We start from the raw sequence: 20,168 nt of genomic DNA on the forward strand, positions 1-20,168 counted from the left end.
AGTCTAAGTTACAGTGGCAGGAAGTCAGGAAGGGATGGAGAGGGACAGAGAAGAGATGCTATTTTAATGGGTGGTCAGGAAAAGGCTCTTGGGAATGTTCTATTTGAGCCTAGACCTTACACGACCATGTGAGTAAGCCAAGTGTGAGTTATAGGTACTCTCTGATGTTTGCTATCATTAGCCTTACTACAACGTGCCACTTAAAAAGAAATTACAGACCCCAGGAAGTCTTTAGATGACTTGTGGTTTTCAGTCGCAACTACTAGGTTTGACTATCATGTTAACCTCTGGTTGAAACACATTTTAGTTTTGCATTACTTTTCTCTATGACATACCTGTGTGTACAAACACTAGCTGGCCCTTGTTGATCTGAGCCTGGGTGAAGTTCTGGATGCTTCGGTCGGGAAAGGACTGGAGAGCCAAATGCCCGTTGCTGGGTGGAGTAACCCAATAGGTGAGGTCCTGCGGGGAGGAGTCCTCGTCTTCCGCACAGAGGACACTCCTGGTAATCTCAGTTACAGAATTTGCCCATACCTTAAAAAGAAGAGAAGCATAGATCTTGCAAAGACCACTTCCGATCATATCACATAAGTAAACCGGATACTATGCTACTCTGGCCTCTTGCACAAAGATTTAGAAACTAAAGCAATTCGTTAGAGCTTTTAAAGCATGAAGGTCCTTTTTTTTTTTTTTTTTTTAAGATCTTATCTATTTATTTGAGAGAAGGAGAGAGCATGAGCAGGGGGAGAAGCAGACTCCCTGCTGAGCAGGGACCCCCCCCCTTCCCCCGCTCAAGCAGGGCTCTATCCCAGGACCCTGGGATCATGACCTGAGCCAAAGGTAGAGGCTCAACCGACTGAGCCACCCAGGCGCCCCTAAAGCATGAAGATTGTAAATTCAAAACAGACACAGAATTAAATACCAGACGAAATTTGGGGCATGCTGTAGTGTTTGTTTAACTTTTGAGGTTTATAAGGTCCCAATAAAAAACAGTATTCATAATTATTTCTTCAAAATTAATTATTTAAAGTGAATATTTATTTATATAAAGTAAAATAACAAGAAAAGCTGGTAGTAACTAAACACCTTTTGCATGCCTGGCATATGCTAAGTATAGAAGCATAGGCTAAGATTCTCCATGGAGTCTCAGATCATTGTAGACCCTACCTCATAAGGTGGATTTTAAGAAGTGGATAATTTCATCAGCTCTTAAATATTGCAATGCCTCCTGTGTGGATAGCTCATCTACAACTATTTCTGAGTAATAATCTCTGTTTTCCAATTACATTTAAAATCTATTTCACTTGCCTAAACATCCTAGTTCCACAATTCATCATTTATTGAGCATCTATTATGTTCTGGTGCCTGTTCTGGATGCCTGCAACCCATCAGTGAACAAAACAGAGTCCTACCCTCACGGAGCCTACATTCCAACAGAAAGGGATGAAGGACTACAGGGAAGAAACAAGAGGCATAATAAAGGAACGAACTATAGTCTGTTAGAGGTTCATGGGCACCATGAAAAAATTTAAAATAAAGCCAAGCAAGGGGCTCAGGAGTGGGCGAATGTTAAATCAGAGGCTCATTTGAGAAAACCTGGAAGGAGGTAAAAGAGGAGCCATGTGTATATCTGGGGAAGAACATGCAGGGAGAGGGAGAAGCCCTAAGGTGGGAGCGGGCCTCATCCACCTGAGGGCAGCAAGAAGGTCAGTATGGCAGGAACAGAGTAAGTGAGAGGAGGAGGCAAGAAGATGCATCAAAAGTGTAACAGAAGGGCAAATCCGGCAGGATCTTGACGGTCACTGTAAGAACTTTGGCTTTTACTTGAGTGCAATGGGGCATCGTCATGGGGCTTTTGGGGAGGAGTAACTTGGTCTTAACAGAACCCTGTGGCTTCTGTGTCAAGAACAGATCATGGAAAGGCAGGAGAAGAAGCAGGGACACTGATTAGGAGGTGACTATAGTAATCCTGGAGAGAGATGAGAGAAGAGAGTGACCCAAAGTTGTTGAGGTGGTAAGGCGTGGTCGAATTCTGGGTGTGTGTTGAAGGGGAAGCCAACAGGGGGGTCTGATGAATCAGATGTGGTGAGGCGTGGAAGAAGGCAAGGGGGCAGAATGGCTTCATGGCGGGGACCTCAACACCTAGAAAGACGGGGTTACCACCAGTTGAAATGAGGAGAGCTGCGGAGGGGGTGGGTTCTTGAAGTAAGATCAGGAGCTCAGTTGTGAACATGTTGAGCTGAAAACAGGTACTTAGACACTAAATCCCATTTGAAAGAAGGAGGCTCTTTCGAGTTTCTATAATCATGCAGTCACATGGCATTTCACGAACACTAAAAATGGGTGGCATTATCACTCACTAAATTTTCACATTTCTATCTGTATTTATAAATGTCTTCCCTATAGAAACACCATGCATATTTTCAAGCTTATGTCATTCTGTGCTCTCTGACTAGAACCTTATCATCTTCTATGCTTGATACCAACCTATTTAAAAATTTAATCCTGAGTGATTTAATAGTTACCTCTCTGATCTAAAAGACTGTTTTCTTTAGTAGTATAGGGAGTTTATGAAATATCTTAATTCTTGCTCACTTATTCCTAATAACTATTTAAACAGAATTTAAAGAAAGGAATATCAGAAATTATATAAGATTCCTAACTTTTCATGTGTGGCACAACATGCCACGTTAGCTATGTAACCTTGCGCACATGTCTTAATTTCCCTGTGCCTTAATTGCTTCATTAGTAAACTAGGAATGATAGAATTATTATATATAATGAGTGATTTAAGATATTAAAGTACTTAGAACAAGCTTCACCTGGCAGATAGTAAGAATTCAATAAATATTAGCTCTATGATATCCCCTCCTCTTCATCAGATTCAGTTCTGAGGATTAATCTAATTTTTTTTAATCATTACTTAAAAGTCATTTGGGGTGTCATGATTATGATTATTGGAACATTCTAGAACATGCACGGTAGGTTTTGTTTAATCCTCTCCATAATTTGGGGTGGGATAGTTCATCTGTTTCATGATGGTTTTGTCGATGGATGTTCCTGTATCTTGGCTTTTGGACTATGGCCACTGAGGATTTTTCAGCCCTAAACTCTAAGGGCATCAATTCTTTAACAGCTACCAGAAATGCTCATCAACCTAATGTTCAAATCATAAGGTTTTGGTCTTCAGTTAATCCATGGAAAGTCTACAGTGTTTATAAAATATATAATCGGACTATTGAACAAAATTCCACGGTCACTAATTCTACTTTTCCACTTTTCATATTTTAAAATCCATCCGAGTATGGTTTTTTCCTTTCTTTAAGAACTCACGCTGATTCGGAAACATACTGCTATGCTTGTCTCGTGACTCTGAGATGCTCATTTTTTCCAACACTGTGCACACAAAAGCTGAATAAAGCATGTTTTCCACGGCAGCTACTCCTCTATGCAACTCTGCTTTTGCCCCTTCTTGCTTCTGGAATATACTATCTTTCAAAACAACTGGAAAACCTGCCACTCAAAACAAGAACTAGTAACTTGAGGTCTTTATTTCCACTCCAACCAGATTTAGTTCAAGTAACAGCCCCACTCTTTGGGTGAGGCTTGACTGAGAGCAAAGTCCTTGGCCATAGCCATTTCAGGTAGATGGGGAGAAGAAAAACAAAGATTGAAACTTGAATGTGGAATTCCAAGTGATCCAAAGTCCAAGAGACATAACAGTTTAAGGAATACATACCTGAAAAAAAATTAGCACCTTAATTGGAACACATTTTTAAAAATTCAACTTTAACTTATAAACGGAAGGTCAATGGGATTGAGAAACCTAATTATAATCCAGGAAAATCCTAATTATGATTCTAATGTTTAAAAAAAACAGAACTTTGTTTTGAGTTTCAGATGAGGAATGTGAAATGTTTATAAAATTACTATCCCACTGTCTGACCCTTCTAAGCCTTCCGTCAAAATCTCGGGCTTTGCTGCCTTAATTCGTCCACGGTCCCTGGCTCTCAACGCTCTTTTTAGTGATGACAAGTGCTTGTCAGAAACAAACAAATGATTCTATTTTTGGTATAAAAGACAACAACAAAACAAAATGTACAGTATTGAAAGCCAAAGTTGAAAAACAGGAAAATGAAGCCCCCTTGTGGACACAAATACATTTGATCAGGTATGCACCAAAATTTCTGGTGATGCTTGAATACAAAAGTACTCAGTAGAATATATTTCAGAGTAAAATGCAAAGGATTCACCAGAGTCGGTCTAATCCCAATGCCTAACTCCAGTTTGTCATGACGGAAATGATTTTCTGTACCACTGAATGACTTTGGAGACCAGCCAGCCACAGGTTCTGTGGCTAAAAGAAATGTTTAAAGTAGGTCAGGAGAAGCAAGTGTTAGGTTATGCTGGGACAGAATGGTTAATGTTCAGATTTCTGCCTTTAAACTCCTATCCAGAGTCTGAGATGCTATCAGCTGGTCTGCCCACTAGGCTCCTACTTCCTTTTCCCAGGTAGACTACAGAGAACCCTTCTTGCCCCTTGCTCCAAGCTCTGATGACAAGTAAGGAGTGTGGGTAGTCATATAGGATAATCTGAAGGTCTTGAGAATGTTCTGTTTGAAAAGTCAAAGACAGCATAAAACCCCACAACTATGGTGGTTAATTTTGTGTCAAGTTGACTAAGCTGCAGGGTACCCAGATATTTGGTTAAACATTATTCTGGGTATTTCCAGGAGAATGTTTTTGGATGAGATTAACATTTAAAATATTTTATTTACTTATCTATTTTTTATTTTTTTTAAAGATTTTATTTATTTATCAGACAGACAGAGATCACAGTAGGCAGAGAAGCAGGCAGAGAGAAGGAGGAAGCAGGCTCCTGGCTGAGCAGAGAGCCCGATGCGGGGCTTGATCCCAGGGTCCTGGGATCATGACCTGAGATGAAGGCAGAGGCTTTAACCCACTGAGCCACCAGTGCCCCTGAGATTAACATTTAAATCAGTTGATGGAGTAAAGCAGAATCACTCTCCCTTACGTGAGTGAGGCTCATACAATCAGTTGAAGACTTAAGTAGAATAACAAAACGCAAAAACTGATCCTTCTGTGAGTAAAGAGAATTCTTTTCTGTCTGACTGCCTGGGACATCAGCTCTTCTTGTTGACCTTCATATGGGAACCCAGCCCTTGGCTCTCCTGGGTCTCTAGCCTGCTGACAAAGCCTACAGATCTTGGAACGTGCCCAGCTCCATAATCATGTAAGCCAGTTCCTCGTAATAAATCCAGATATATGTATTTTTACATACATATGCACTAATCCACAACTCAGTCATGGTTTTGCTGTCAAGGAAGAGGAGGCTCAGAGAAATTTTGCTGAAGTTGAGCAATTTATAAACCTTGAACTCTGTTTTTGAACTTTAACCCAGAACTTTTAAGGCAGAGAATGCGATTCTTACCAGATAAATAAGTGAATAACTCAGAGAGAGCCAGAGTCAAATGACCACATCCATTGAAACTGGGAAGTTGTACTCTTCCTGGACCAGATCTAGGTTTTCCAGGGAAGAAGATAAGAATAAAGGAAATGGCCCTTGCCTCCAGCGACTCTTCCCTTTTTCTTGAGAGAAACGCTCTGGAATCAAGGATGGGGGCAGGGGTGGGAGCAAACTGCCTGAGCAAGCTCAAGGTTCTTGGCAGAGACTGTATTTCCTTAATTTAAAGTGAAGACGGAGACAAAGGCTAGCATATACACATTCTTCCTCTCACAATTTAATGTTCTGAAGATCTTAAATTGACAGGAATATTTCAATATAATAAAGCTATTATTAAGTTGATGGTGCCTCTTATAATGAACGGCAACTCTTAAAACGAACGGTACCTCAGAACGGAAAGCCAAACCCACAACAGGGCTTCAGTTCCTTTCCAGGAGGAAGCCCAAGAATTCACTGCTTTATTCCTTGGTCTCCCTCACCTGCAGCGGGCTCCTGCTTTTCTCCCATTATCGGTCTACATTTTAGGTCTGTCCCCTGGATCTTTCTCATCCTGCAGTTTTGCACCACAGGGCAAAGTACCCAAATCCTCGGCTGAGGTTCCTGGGTGAACACGTAGGTGTTCGGTACAACTGCTGTGGACCTACTCCCTGAATTCCACGTGAGCGGGAGCAAGAAGCCCTGCAGCTTTGGGGCTTTTTTCTTCCTAATGAAGACAGCCCTTGACCACGTGGATGCACTGAGAGAGCTCGAGGCAATCACAGGTAGCAGGCAAAGTGGCAGAGCATGGTCGTGAGACAGCCAGACTTTCCACTCCTTCCCCTAGCGCCGCGCTGGTCCTCAGTCCTCCCATGAGGAAGAGGACATCAGTAACAGCAGGTGCTCTGTAGGATTGTGAAAATGACACCACTTCCGGAAGATGTCCAGTACTGTACTCCGTAAGCACATAATAAATGTAAACTTTTATAACTATAATATAAAATAACTATAATAATATAACTTTTATAACTATAATATAAAATAATATAAAAATATAAACTTTTATAACTGTGCTTAATAATCCTGGACACCTACGATCCCTCCCTCGAGCCAACAATGCAGCGCTTAGATCGCTTTGCTAAGCATGAGTTCAGGAGATGGAAACACCCCAAGAATCTGTGAGAACAGAGGAAGGCCTACAAATGGGACCAGCTAGAACGTCCAATTCCCAGGACTGTGGAGTAAACGCAGGATAAAGTGACACGTTCTGAAGGTATCATTGCCCTTAGTTTTTCACTCAACACATAGAGGCCAAAAAATGAGCCGAGCCATAAAATAACATAAAGCACTAAAAATTCCATTCCTAAATCCAATTATATTGAGCAAATAAAAACAGATTTTTAAAAACCCCAGCCTCTTTCCATGTTTAACAACATAACATTTTCTAGGGAAGTTAGCCCCTGGTAAGCTCTATTCCTATCCACCATCTGACTACCCAATTTCCTCTGGACTTCTAAAGAATCTATTATTAGCTAGTGACCCTCATGAGTGGTGTAAACAAGGCTGAAGTTGTCAAAAACTTTGTGTGTGGAAAGATTTGTTTTTAACCAATTTCAAAGTGAACACCTTCAGATTCCTGTGTCTGGGCATACCCGATGAATGTGTCCCCTAGAGGCTGAAATGTGTGAAGGGTCAAGGATTCTTCCAGAAATGCAGCTCTCCTAAAGAAAGAAAGAGCCAAGGCAAAAGCCTGGTTTCTGAAACATGGGCCAGTATTGGTGGGAAACTGAGAGTTTATACTTTCATTTACACATCCAATCAGCAAGTATTTCTTGTTTATTATGTGTCAGTCATTGCTGGAGAGAGCCTGAAAAGGGGCTTGGACAAGTCACTGGGCTCGTGTGCTGCCACTCTGTCCTCCGCCTGTCATTTAGCTCTTAGGCAATTTCCTCATCTGTCCAAAGAAGGAAATGGTAACACATCTCTCAGTGAGCTATAAGCCCTTAGAGTGATACCTGGCACGTAATAATGGCTAGCAATTATTTTGTGAGCATTTGCTATTATAATAGCTACAACTCTTCTCCAAGCCAGAACAAATTCATGCCCAAGTCTTTAGAAGAAGGGACAGTAAGAAGGAGTGGTTTAAGACCAAGACAATCTACTGGGTGAAAGCTTTGGGATACTTGAGTGTAAACTGACACAAATGGGTTCACCAGCATTGACATCGGTATGCTGGTGTGGGAGAAAATGGTGCCATAAGAGCCAGAGGAACCCCTACGCATCAAGCCCTCTGTGTGGCCAATAGAAGCCATGACATTGCTTCAGGGCCCCAGATCAGGACAGGAGCCAAATGGTGGACATCATGTGATTGCCAAAACATGTTTATCTGTGAATGCCTAAGAAGCACCCCCAGGGGATTCTCAGAAAAAGTGAAGGGTGACGGAAGTTCCCAGAAACAGCAAAATACCCTCACATGACTGTACAGTGGTTTTTTAAAAATCCTGATACTGCTATAAGCCTTGGAGTTTTTCAGTAATAATGCTACCATTTATTGAGTCCCAACCACATGTTAGGAAGTGTGGGAGAGTTTTACATCATTTTCTCTCTTACTCCTCACAACTCTGCTTCTATTTCCCACCACCTCAATGACAGCACACTGAAGGACTAAATAAATTGCCCAAGGTCACACTTCCAATACAGGGAGGTGATTCTCACCTTCCCAAACTAACTAGAAAAGGCTGTACTTCGGGAAATACAGTGCAAATGACACCCACTCAAGAGAGACAACACGCCAGTAACTCATTGGGATTCCTCATCTCCCAACGGTTACCCAACAGAATGTCCCCATAAGAACTGCCATTTATTTAAAACCAGTAGGAATGTGTTATTCATACATACAGAGTCATATTATTTAACATTAGAAACAATACGAAAGAAAATCAAATGGGTAGCCCCAATGTTATTATGATAAATCAAAAAGCACGGAGCACCTACCTGAAGGATTCTGTTGGCTGTTATTACCGGAGCCTCATCATTTACTGATTCCACAGTCACAAAAAGAGTTTGGGGCAAGCTCTGTTTTCCAAGTTCTGAGCTATTTGCCAAGACGGTGAAATCATCAAGAAGCTCCTCACTACCATCATGCATGTAGTAAATCAATTCATTTTCCACCTATAACCACCACCAACAGAAATCGCCAACTTACTGAAATGTGATTTTTAAAAATACGAAAATATAAAAATATGAATCAATTACTATAATCCCAATTTTTATGTCTCTCTACAACACAGGAGCATGGGTTCATCCTAGGAGGTCTGATTCTGAGTGTAAATTATGTTGGGAGGGCTAGTTTTCATGACATGATGCCAGGTCCTAGGAAAAAGGTGAAAGAGAGATGGAACAATGCAGCAGACGGTGTAGGAAAGAGAGCACTGGACTGCTAATCAGGAGACCAGAGTCAAAGGCTATTTCTAACACAGAAATATGCTCTAGGTAAGTGATCCAATCCAGCTGTCCTTTCCATGGAACAGCACCCACTAAAATTCAGACTCTATGTGGTTCCTTACAGTGACTAATTTGGAGTTGTGGATTACTTTGCTAGACAATTCAGAATGCTAGGTTTAGGCTCCAAAACTCCTACCCTTCTACCCATTTGTTAGATTTCGTTGTTTGGAGATACCTGGAGTAGAACAACTATTAAGTTACCCCAGACTTCTCTTTTCTGAACTAAGCATGCCTTATTCCTTTAACTGTTCTTTGTATGAGAGACTATACATGTAATCTCCTAGTTCTGTTCCTCCTTCAGAACACACTCATTTTTTGGGTGCCTGTCTTAGCAGATGTGGACCATAACTAGCTATCGAGCTAGCTATATAACTAGCTATCTTCTGTGAACAGAATATAGGGAAATATATCAAAATCAAATTTCTATCAAGGCAGATTTTCCTTACTGTAATAACACAAATGAAAACATTCACTTTTATCCCTGTTAGATTTCATTTTCTAATTTTCATTCTGAAATGGTTATCAAATGAATTAATTACTCCTCTTGGATTTGTAATAACCACAAATTTGATCAGAATGCCTCTCATGTCTTCAAGGCTCCGATGGAAAATACTGAAGAACACAGGATCATAATTAGAGATGAAGAAAATTTCAAAGCTAGAAGGAAAGTTGGCTTCAGTGAGTCTGTGACTCAAACACAAAATGGCAGAGAACTTCCAAAGCCCAACAGGAGTAGCTGAACTTCTGAATAAGTCTCTGGGGTTGTGTTTGTTTTGATAAAATACTGCCAGAAATTTTAACAGTTCAACTTTGCCCGTTCCTATGGTGCACTTCCTTTGAGCAAATACTTTTGATCTCTCGGAGGTGCTTCTGACAAGAGTTGAAAAGTTCAGGAAGAGTCTCAAGGGAAAGTTTTGGTCATTTGTCTACAGGTGCTATGAGAATTTCTTTGGAGTTCTGTGGGCAGAGGAGTTCCAGACCGCAGGCCTGACCACAAGTTCTGAAACACGCTGTTTTAAGCTACTTGAAAACAAACACATAAGATGGCATTGATCAGAATGTGAGAGAATTTGGACTTAAAACGCTTTAGGAACCTAGGATTTAAGACAGATTGCCTCCTCAGTATCTTTCCTGGAGAAATAGAGCATTTCTTCAAAGGAGTGGCACGCCCCCAAGTTATATGCCATTTAATATGTATTAATGTAAAAGTAAAGAGAAGATTTGGTCGGGGGTCGCTTATTTCTCAACTTCCAACACTAGAAAAATATATGCTGACCTGAAATTAAAAGATATCATAAACTTGTAGAAAATCTTGGAAGACTGAATAGTGTTTGGTTCCCTCTCACCAGTCATGTTCAGGGCAGTGTGGTGCCTCTGCTCACTTTCTCCCTCTCTCCTTGCTCCCCATCCCCCCCACCCCCCGCCCCGGGGTTAAAGTGAAGTAGAAGGCCCTCCCATGCTGGACCTCCCTAACCTCATTCTCAGCTGTCTCCCCTCCCCCACCTGTGGTCCAGCCCCACTAAACCCCTGGCTGCTCCCCACCCAGCTGTTCACTCGTTCTTCCCTCTGCCTAAATACCCTCCCTCTGAGTCCACCTGGCTCAACCACCCATCCCCTCCTCCAGGCGTCTGCTCAGATGCTGCCTTGTCAACGGGACCTCCCCTGACCACTTGATCTGAAACCAAACATACACAACACTGAAGGCTCTAGCATTTCCCAGCTCCGTTTCCTGCTTTCTTTTTCTCCATAACACTAATCTTCACTCAAGATGCCTTCCATTCCACTTAATTAATTTTTCTATTGTCTCTCTCTGCCTCCTTCTTTCTCCTACCAGGGCATTACAGCATGGAGTGATGCTGGGTTTGTTCACCCTGTATCCCCACTACCTAAAACTGGCGTGCCTGACACATAACAGACACTCAGAAACGATCTGCTGAATGAATGAAGAGCTAACATGGCCACGTGCTCTTCCAAGCCACTAAACACTATAGCCACCAACTGTTAAGGGTTGGTGGTGCTTTACATGAGAACCATGATGTTGCAAAGCCTGGCGACCTTAGAGTCATACAGGAAGAGAAAGCATGAAGGGGTCATCTGGAAGAGCCTGGACCTTGACTGTGAACAAGGCTACACAATACCATAGATCCTAGAGGGAACACACATACTTAACATAGAGATTTCAACCAACTATTCTAAACACACACTTCTCACAAAGCACAATCCCTAATGAACTGGCCAAGACAGGACTCAAATTTAGTGCTTGGTCTCTCACTTAGCATCCCTGAGGTAAACGGTAGTAAATTCAACTTGCACCAGAGCGAGTGGTCATTTTGGATGGTTTGTCCCGCCTTTGTGAAGGAAGACATGATGAAGAGATACCCACAGGAATTCACTAAAGGATCACCGTCCCCGGATCCCCATCAGAGAAGCACTGATTTCCAAGGTTATTTCCAGCCTTCAGGATTCTCTGCTTCTTCCCACGGCTCCCTAATGCCTCCTGGTTCAGTCTAACCCTCCTGACGTGTAATTCAAGACTTTCCCCAGTCTGGCCTCAGTTCTCTCTGCTGCTCCTGAGCCCACCTGCAAGTCTTGTGGGCTATTTCCCGGCCTCCACAACCCACTCACTTTAATGCCTCCATATCCTTTGCCATGCTGTTGCCTTTGCTCATGTTGCTCTTTTGTTGTTGCTCCCTGTTTCTCCTCTGTTACCTCCCTGCTCTTTCCTTCTTTCCTCAAGTCTTGCTTAAGCGTTATTCCCTCTGTGAAGTCTTCCCTATTCTCTTCAATTAGAGTCAGATGCACTTCCTTAGCGCCACTGTGAGAAGGCCGTGCGAGGCCTCAGACGGCCCCTTGGAGTTAGAGCAAAGCTTGTGTGCCTATTGCCCCCATCCCCCAGCATCTCCTGCGGGCAAGGAGTATGGCTCCTTACTATGCTCCTTGCACAGCAACTTGAACAGAAGGGTTTAGCAAATCTGTTCAAGTCCGTTGATAAGATGAAATCCTTAGAAGCAAAATAAAGCAGCCCACATGGGTTTACAGCTAACCGGACAAAGGTACCTGGAGATGCCAGGTCGGTGTTCATGGCTTCCAACCTGAGGAACGCACATTCCCAGGAGCTTACACAGGAAATGGTGGCAAGCTACTTTCAACCTTGAGAAAGTAATGGACATCATTCTTTTATTCATGATAAGAAAGCCAAGTGTCACACTAATACCAACCTAGCCCAAAGCAAAGAAACAGGACAGCAGCCCTGAGTTGAGCAGTTATTTTACACTGAACGCCAGGCTGGAAGTTGCATCCTGCTGCTTGACTGTGGGGACTGGGCCATTCAGCCATTGTTCACTGCGCTTACATAGGGCATGGCACAGAGTACGCACTCTGTCAGCATCTGTTAACTGAATAATGGAATGAGTAGATGAGTAGACCCACTTACGACTAAAGTGCGTCTGCGTTAACTATCCAGGTGTAACACTTCGAGCGGGCCTGACAGTGTGGACCTCCTCCAGCAATGGGCAGCCAGGGTGGCACAAGCTAGAAACGTGTTGACTTAGTAATCAAAGTGGGAGAACCTAAAGATGTTTCACCTAAAGAAGATAAAGTCCAAGGGAACTTGATAACTTTTTCTTTCAAATATTTAAGAGATTTCAGGAAAGGAGGTATGACTTGTGCTGTGAGCTATCAGAGTCAGGACTTAGAGAAGTGTCTAAGCAGCAGACTTCAGGACTAAATGAGTTTGAAAGAACTTTCTAACAATTGAAATATTTTTAAACCGGAAGTGCCCATTGCATGAAGTAATGAGTTTTCCACCACTGAATACACTGAAGCAATGGCTAGATAACCTTTTTATGGGGTTACCATGGAAGGGGCTTCTAGCATCTGCTAGGAGGTTAAACTAGATATTCTTTCAAGTCTCCTCACTCCTGAGAGTCCATTAATCTAAATAATGAATAGCATTTTTTTCTCTTATCCCACATGCCCAAATGTATTAACTGAGAATTATTACCTGTTTCCTGGTAAACTTCATTAGCTGTACTCTTGGAAAATCAGAATTTTCAACATAACCATGTTTTGGTGGTTTGAGTAGAACAAATTCACAATCAACTCCCTCAAAATATTTGTTTGGGATTTTGAGATGGTCTTCCAGAAGTGCTTTGGAACCTCCTTCTCGGACTGTGAAATTTTGTACCTCCAGAGGAATCCGCTTAGGGACGATATCCACTAAGATTTCAATTCCATTCACAGCTTGTAAATCATTCACCACATCGAGCAAAAAACGGTCGTGTTGTTGGTCAGGAGCTGTCTGCACATAAAGAATAGCCCCATCATCAATTTCCTGTTGTGTAAAAATCAGAGAGGACTTTGCATCGGCACCGAAGCTGCCTTCTTCTGGTAAAGATTTCTGGAGGTATCCATGCATCGGTGGAACACTGACAATGAACGTTGTCTCGGAAGTAATATTATCTTCGTGGACAGTCTGAAGTTCATATATGCGATACACAGACACAGAAAGGAAAACAGGTCAGTACTCACAAGAGTCAAGATCCTTGATGAACCAAATGGTTCTCTGTTAATGCCAAAAAATGTCTTAAATTACTACCAGGGTTGATACAGAGTTTAAGCCTGGGTCTGTTCTGGTGACCATGTCAATATTTGCATTTAGCTGTGGTTGCAAAGAAAAGTTATGGTCTACAACACTTGACTCACTACTAGTGCATTAACAAGGCGTCATTCACAGCAGCAAGACACCCAGGACTCAGCCAGCTGACTTAAAAGAAATAAAATGGTGTAAGGACAAGGAATAAAAGATGGTTGAAGAAGCAGAAGTTGAATCACTTAAATTGAAAGACTTTAGAGGAATTTCTTCTCTCCCCTTTTAGTTAGCTCAGCATTTTTGATATATATTTAATTTATTGATTCAGCAAAACCCATCTCAAAGCTGTCATTTGTAACTGATTTAGAGTCACTGAACTACACACGCCCCCTTGTGGTAAAACATAAACTCTCCAAGAGCCTAAAAAAGGACTGAGAAATGCTGGGGAGGCCCGAATTTCCTTAAGCTAACTCATTCAGTAAATGCTTCTGATTTGAGTTCACTTCCTCTTGATGTTATTGGCTGCATTTAGCAAACAAGTAAACTCCTTTACTGTCCCGAGGGTAGATTCACAACAGCCTGTATTTGTGGCCAGCTGTCATAAATCACAGTTTACAAACCCTGTACAGGATTACCCTAAAACAAACACTCTCTCCTAACTCTCATCAGCAGGGCTTTGCTTGCTGGAAGTTTTTAAGTAGGAGCCCCAGGAAACCAGGTAGTTTCTGATGTAAGGTCTCACCCTTGGCATTCCCATTGTCTGTGCCAGTTTTATCCATCCATTTCAGGAAACAAAATGAGGCTAATTCATAACTAAGGAAATTAACTGTGTAAGATAGCATCCTCTACTGTTTTAGGAATCCTTTTCATGTTTAAGCTGCTCTAAATTTATATACCCTACTTCATCACATCACAAATGTAATCCTGACTAAATGAAATATTTGTAATGAAATAAAAATGAAAAAAAAAGTAAAGCTCTCTTAATTTACAATAATATGTACATCACTTCCTAATTTCCAGTTCATCCTACACTAAACAAACATACATATTGTGTGCTGGTGTGCACTTGGCCTTAACATAAGGCTTGGTCACTTATACTCCAACTATAGCACTATCAGTAGTATCAGAATCATGAAACCTTCCAGCTTTTCCTTTCAATGGCATTTACATTTGGAAAAAAAAAGTCATTCTGAATACCAGGGAGAAATCAACACAAAAATAGCTCTTAGAAGCAGATTACTCTGGGAGAATAAGAATGCTCAGTGGTAGGACAGTTACCTACCTGGAGTCTTCCTCTATTCAGTTTTACTGGTTTTCCTTCTTCAACTATAAGGGTCTTGATGAGCGAAACTTGGGCGCGATGTTGGTGTCTTTCTGAGTACACTTGTACATAGACGCCCACATCTATATGTATCTCCTTAACTTTCACTGTCAGGTTGAACACATCAGAGTTGCCGCTGCCATCATGCCTATAAATCACATGTCCCCGCTTCAAGTCATGCTGGGAAAATGAGCGGGACACTGACTGGTTGACTAGCACTCCACCATGCTTTGGGGGCTGTAGCACGTGGAATTCGATCTCGTGGTCTGTTCGGACATCTTGGTTTGTGGTGACACTGAGGTTGGATGCTGTGAGGCTGCTGTCCTCTCCTCTTTGTACAATCAGCCCCGTGTTATTGGCTACCTGGATGTAGGGGTCTGACACACTGACCTCAAGAAGGGATGATGTATAATGGACACCATCTGTCACGAACAGCACAAAGCGGGCAGAGTCTGCACCCCGATGTCTGAAAAGCACTCGCCCTTCCCGCAGGTCATCTTGCCTGAACTGGTAGAGTTTCTGAGTGACATCATTGGCTCTCACCAGGTCCCCGTTTGGGATGCCCCTTCGGGTGTAGAGCAACTGGCCATCATCAAAATCTGAGTCGGGATCATGGTAACAGAGATCTGCCAAGGTCAGTAGGCGCTGGCCATTCCTTACAACACAAAAGACCTTATCTACCACACGTACTGGTTTCTCATCATTTTTTAACTCTACAGAAATGCCAACTTTGATTTCTGTAGATAAACGTTCTGCGTCAAGATGCCTGACCACTCCCTCTCGGCCTGGTCCTGAGGCGGAGGCCACAAGGAGGAATTCATCATGTTGGGTCTCAGAGTCATCGTGGACATACATCAGCCGCTCCCCCACTATGTCTCGATCAGTGAACGTAGTGATATTATCACGACTTCCCAGAGGGTCTGAAAAGTTGACCAGTTTCAGCTCCCCATGTTGAGGACTCTTGGTGATTATATATCGGAAGGTCTGATTGTCCGGTGTTTGAGCGAATAATTCCGATTTCGTAATTAATTTCCCTTCTCCTTCTTTTACAGATAACCCTCTGTTAGTTACAATAATGAGGGTCCTGTCTGCTTCAAAGTTTATTCTGAAAGTATAATCTTTGGATTCTATGTGCTTTGCAACAATCAAGAACCTGAAGATATCTTCTGTGTCTTCCCTAGGCCTCTCCCGTGGCTCATAACTTATCTTAGAGTCTGCAATGTCTTGCTGGCTGAAGACGGAGTTTGTTTTTAGAACTTTATTGCCAACTAGCAATTTTCCTTTCTTAGGTGGTGTCAGTAACTTAAAACGCAGTTCTTTCTGAGTTACACTCATACCCTCTGTCACAGCCTGCAAGTGATCAGAGTTCAGTACTTGTCTGCTCAGCTTACTGACCTCGAGAGGAACATTTTTCAGAAGTACAAACTTTAGCCAGTGTACGGTAATGGGAAATACCAGCTCTTCACTGACTTTGCCTTCTATGTTCACTTTAAATTTAAAGTGATCTGTAACATTTTCTGGCTGTAGTTCTTGAAATGTGCTATGGTACCGGACCCGACCCCGATCAATGGAACGTTGAGAAAAGGTACTAACTTGTTTCCATTCACCCCTTGACCCCTGCTGCTGAATGTGACCAAATTGGGGTGGATGAGTGATAGCATAGCGGGTCTCCATCTCGTGGGGTTCACCGTTAACCTCCACTGACAAGTTACTCCGTGTAATCAGAACCGCGCCCCCCTGCTGGACGACTACCCCAGTTCTAACAGCCACTTCAAAGTCCCAAGGAATAGCCATGACCCGTAACACTACGGTATTGCTAACCAGCTCTCCATCGCTTGCTCTCAGAAGGATTCGGGAGTTCCGATGACCTCTGTGCACATAGAAAATGTTGCCATCTCTTAAATCCCCATGCGTAAAACTATTAATGGCTTTCCCAGGACCATTGGTGTTTTCTAAAAACCCAGAGTCTGAATTGAAGTTGCCAAGAACTGAGAAACTAAGACTCAAGGAATCTGTGTCAGGGTCTGACACGTCTATTACATTTGGAGTCAGTTGTTTCTTAGAATTCTCAAAGAGGAGGAGCAAGTTTCCTTCAGGGAGTTTAAGGACTGGGGCATCATTTACTGGGAGGACAGTAATGTTAAACACATATGGAACATGTCCTCGCAGATACAATGGCATTTCCTTCCTACTCGTGGATGAGATTGAAAATGTAAAAAAATCCCTAGGTTCTTCTGAGCCATCATGGACATACCAAATTTTCCCTTGCCCCAAATCTAACATAGTGAAAGCCTCCTCCATTCCCTGTGCAGGCGAAACATCAATTTGAAGGAACCCATGCAGGGGCATTTCCTCTATTTTAAATAGTATTTGAGAAGGATGGATGCCCACATCTTCGGATGCTACAACCACATTCATGTGCCTTTGTTCCAGTAAGGCTCGCCCACCCTCTTGGACCTCCAGGTTATTCAGACTTAAGAAATAGCTACTCGCCTGGTGAAGAAAAGGCTTGCGTGCCTTGGGGACGGTAGTGGAAAGGGGAACTTCTGAACGAAGCAGGTTTTCTGCTGTCGTTATGAAAGGGTTTTCATTATCACTACTCTGCAATTTACACCCGGCGGCTACATCTTTAGACACAAGGGCATTCTTTAATGCTCTCTTTACGGAGTTGGCTTCCAAGCCTCTTAAGCACCCTTTGAAAGAGACTCCTCGAGCAGATTTCCTAGGCACAGAGACAAGTTCTAACTTCTTAACTTCTTCTCCCTTACGGTTATCAAGACCTCCCACGAAGAGAGGACCTTCAGATACAAATGGTTTGCTTTGCAAGGGCAGCAACGCCCTCACCCCTTGCTCATCCACCATCAGGTCCAGATACTGTCCTGTGAGTCTGAGTTGAATAATGTGCCACCTGTTGTCACTAACTACGCTTAAAGAAGAGAGCTGGGTGTTACTTTTGCTCCTTCCTACATGAGCTTTCAACAGACCATGAACTATTTCCAAAGCAACAAAATTTCCTTGTCTACCTGGCTGAAACAAAAGCAAAGCTTGTTGACTACCAGTCTGCAAAGCAAATTCCAACAGCCCTTCCCCACGCACCCTCCATTCTGGGAAGGTGACGTAGGATCTGGAGCTAAAGAAATTGATGGCCTCATCCTCTCCTGCAAAAAATTCATCACTGCATCCTAGTGACACCTCATACACCTTCTTAAAACCAGGGTAAGGCCTGAGGGATGTGAGGATCTCCCTCTGGTTAAATATCACACCCTCCATACATCCACGGAAACCGGGAAGCTCTCCATCCAGGTAAGGGAGGTCAAGTTCACCATGGCCTGCTATGTAGATTCCATGTTGAAAGTGCAAACTGTGCGTCCCATGAGTGATTTGGCCAGTTGTCTCATAGTGTTTGTCGATAACCAGAGAGATAGTGTTTTTAACATAGTATAGTTCCACGAAATGCCAATTCAAGTCATCCACACGACGCCTTTGCTCAGAAAGGAGCACTTGTTCACCTGCACCCAAATTCACCCTCACCTGAAAGAGAAAGAATCATAATTAATCAGTCTCATCTCGTAGTATCTTACTGAGAAAACAGGGCCATCCACAGAGAGAGAGAGAGAGAGAGAAACTTGGACTTGAAACCACTTTCCACAGGTATGGACTACACGATGAGGTTTAAAATTTTCAGAGTCAGACTATGTCAGGCATGCTGGTGAAATCAGAGGCTATCCCAATTTTTCTAATGGTACACATTTTTATTCTAGTAAAATAACAGGAATAAAATGGATAGATATTTTGTTCTCTTTCTCTCTCATGGTTTTTCCTCCAGTAATTGAAAACTCACACATTTTTAAAGATTTAAGAAAATCTTACCCGTAAGTTTCCTGATAGAAGCTCTATTATACAGTACTCATTTTTCCCAGCTGCAAGGAAAAGTAATCCCTGCGGTTTACTGGTTTGAAATTTTAATTGAAGAGATAACTCAGGCAAAACTTCGATGATGTTGAGCTCCACATAGCTTTCACCATAAAAAGATGCTAGGGGAAAAATTCAATAAGGAGTATAAATGAGTAAATTCATTACACAATGACAATTCCACTTTAGAGTGTCTTCTCCCTTCAGGGACTGACCTTGTTGAGGAAAGCGGCCCTGCCCAAAGCCATGGCCAGTTCCTGGGGTAGCCCACAGTTCCAATGTGGGGGTACAAAGGTTCAGTGTTCTCTTGCCCCAACTCAAAAAAGCCCTGATGGGTCAGTCTCTCTTCAGAACTCCCAAGAAGGGTGGTCAAGCCTTCTGTTGAAACTGAATTGCAAGTCTACTTCTCCATGTACCCAATCCCGCTTCCTTCCCTGTCACAGGAATAATCCCACACCAGTGGTGGTGAACTGGTGTAAGAGGAGAAGGGACCACATTATTCAGCTATAAAAGATCAAGCCATGAAAGATACAGGGCAAATAGTAGCTATGAAGACTATGAAATTGGCTGTCTATTGCTAAATTTGAATAAAGCTTGGAAAAAAGAGAAGGAAAAGGTAGGAGAGATCTGCTGATAATTAAGTGTGAAAGCAAGAGGGCTTCCATGGTAGCATATAGAGTCCCCCTTTCCTACAGCAGGAGACCAGCGGAAGGTAAGCTCCAACAAAGCTAAGATCCTGGCTGGGAAAGAACAGAACCTTGATATAAGGAAATGGAGGCATCTGGGTTGACGTATTCAAATACCTTGGGTCCCTGGTTCTCTCTGGACCCTCTTAGCCTACAGAAGTGGCCTATTTCCCTATTAAAATTGGCGTGCCCTTGGCTGGAAAAGGATGCAGAGGCTTCTCCCCACAAGCAGCACTTGACCTCTGAAGATACACCCCCATCTCTCCTCCTGGCCACTCGATCAAAAACAAAGGTTAAGTCACAACATGACCTGTGTGGGGACATGTTGGGCTTGATAGGGGTGGAAAAGGACTAGACCCTAACGTAGCTGTAGGACCTCTTCAGGTGTATTCTACACCTGGTAGCTTCCAGAACACACATGCGACTGAGGGTGCTGATCACGGGGGCACATCGTGAAGCTGGATAAGGAAGAATTTAGATTTGGGGGAATTCTCCAAAGGTACTGGATGTAACACCCTGGCAAAGACTACCAGAAACGGTGTGAACTCACTGCTAAAGTGGCTCCTAGATGCATAGAAAATGCGAAACATTTTCTGTCTCACACTGTGAGCGACACGACAGAATTACCATGACAGATGGATGAGAGAGATGAAAATGGTACTTCCGGGATGGAGCATAAATAAGACCAGAAGG

At 42.7% G+C, this 20,168-nt stretch overlaps 1 protein-coding gene across 3 annotated transcripts in view; it reads right to left on the minus strand.

Annotated features, from left to right (window-relative positions):
• Positions 1–20,168, minus strand: part of LOC132028306 (chondroitin sulfate proteoglycan 4-like) — a 61,875-nt gene that overhangs the window by 30,982 nt on the left and 10,725 nt on the right. For 2 of the 3 annotated variants that reach the window (XM_059417118.1, XM_059417117.1), the window contains exons 2-6: positions 18,748–18,911; positions 14,839–18,408; positions 12,969–13,439; positions 8,456–8,632; positions 336–534 (exon numbers count right to left, since the gene is read on the minus strand). In XM_059417118.1, coding sequence (XP_059273101.1) covers positions 336–534; positions 8,456–8,632; positions 12,969–13,439; positions 14,839–18,408; positions 18,748–18,911 — 4,581 coding nt within the window. The remainder of the gene's footprint in view (positions 1–335; positions 535–8,455; positions 8,633–12,968; positions 13,440–14,838; positions 18,409–18,747; positions 18,912–20,168) is intronic. The other variant, XM_059417119.1, reaches the window with a different exon arrangement.

The sequence above is a fragment of the Mustela nigripes genome, chromosome 12, assembly GCF_022355385.1.
Source record: "Mustela nigripes isolate SB6536 chromosome 12, MUSNIG.SB6536, whole genome shotgun sequence".
Taxonomy (NCBI): Eukaryota; Metazoa; Chordata; class Mammalia; order Carnivora; family Mustelidae; genus Mustela; species Mustela nigripes.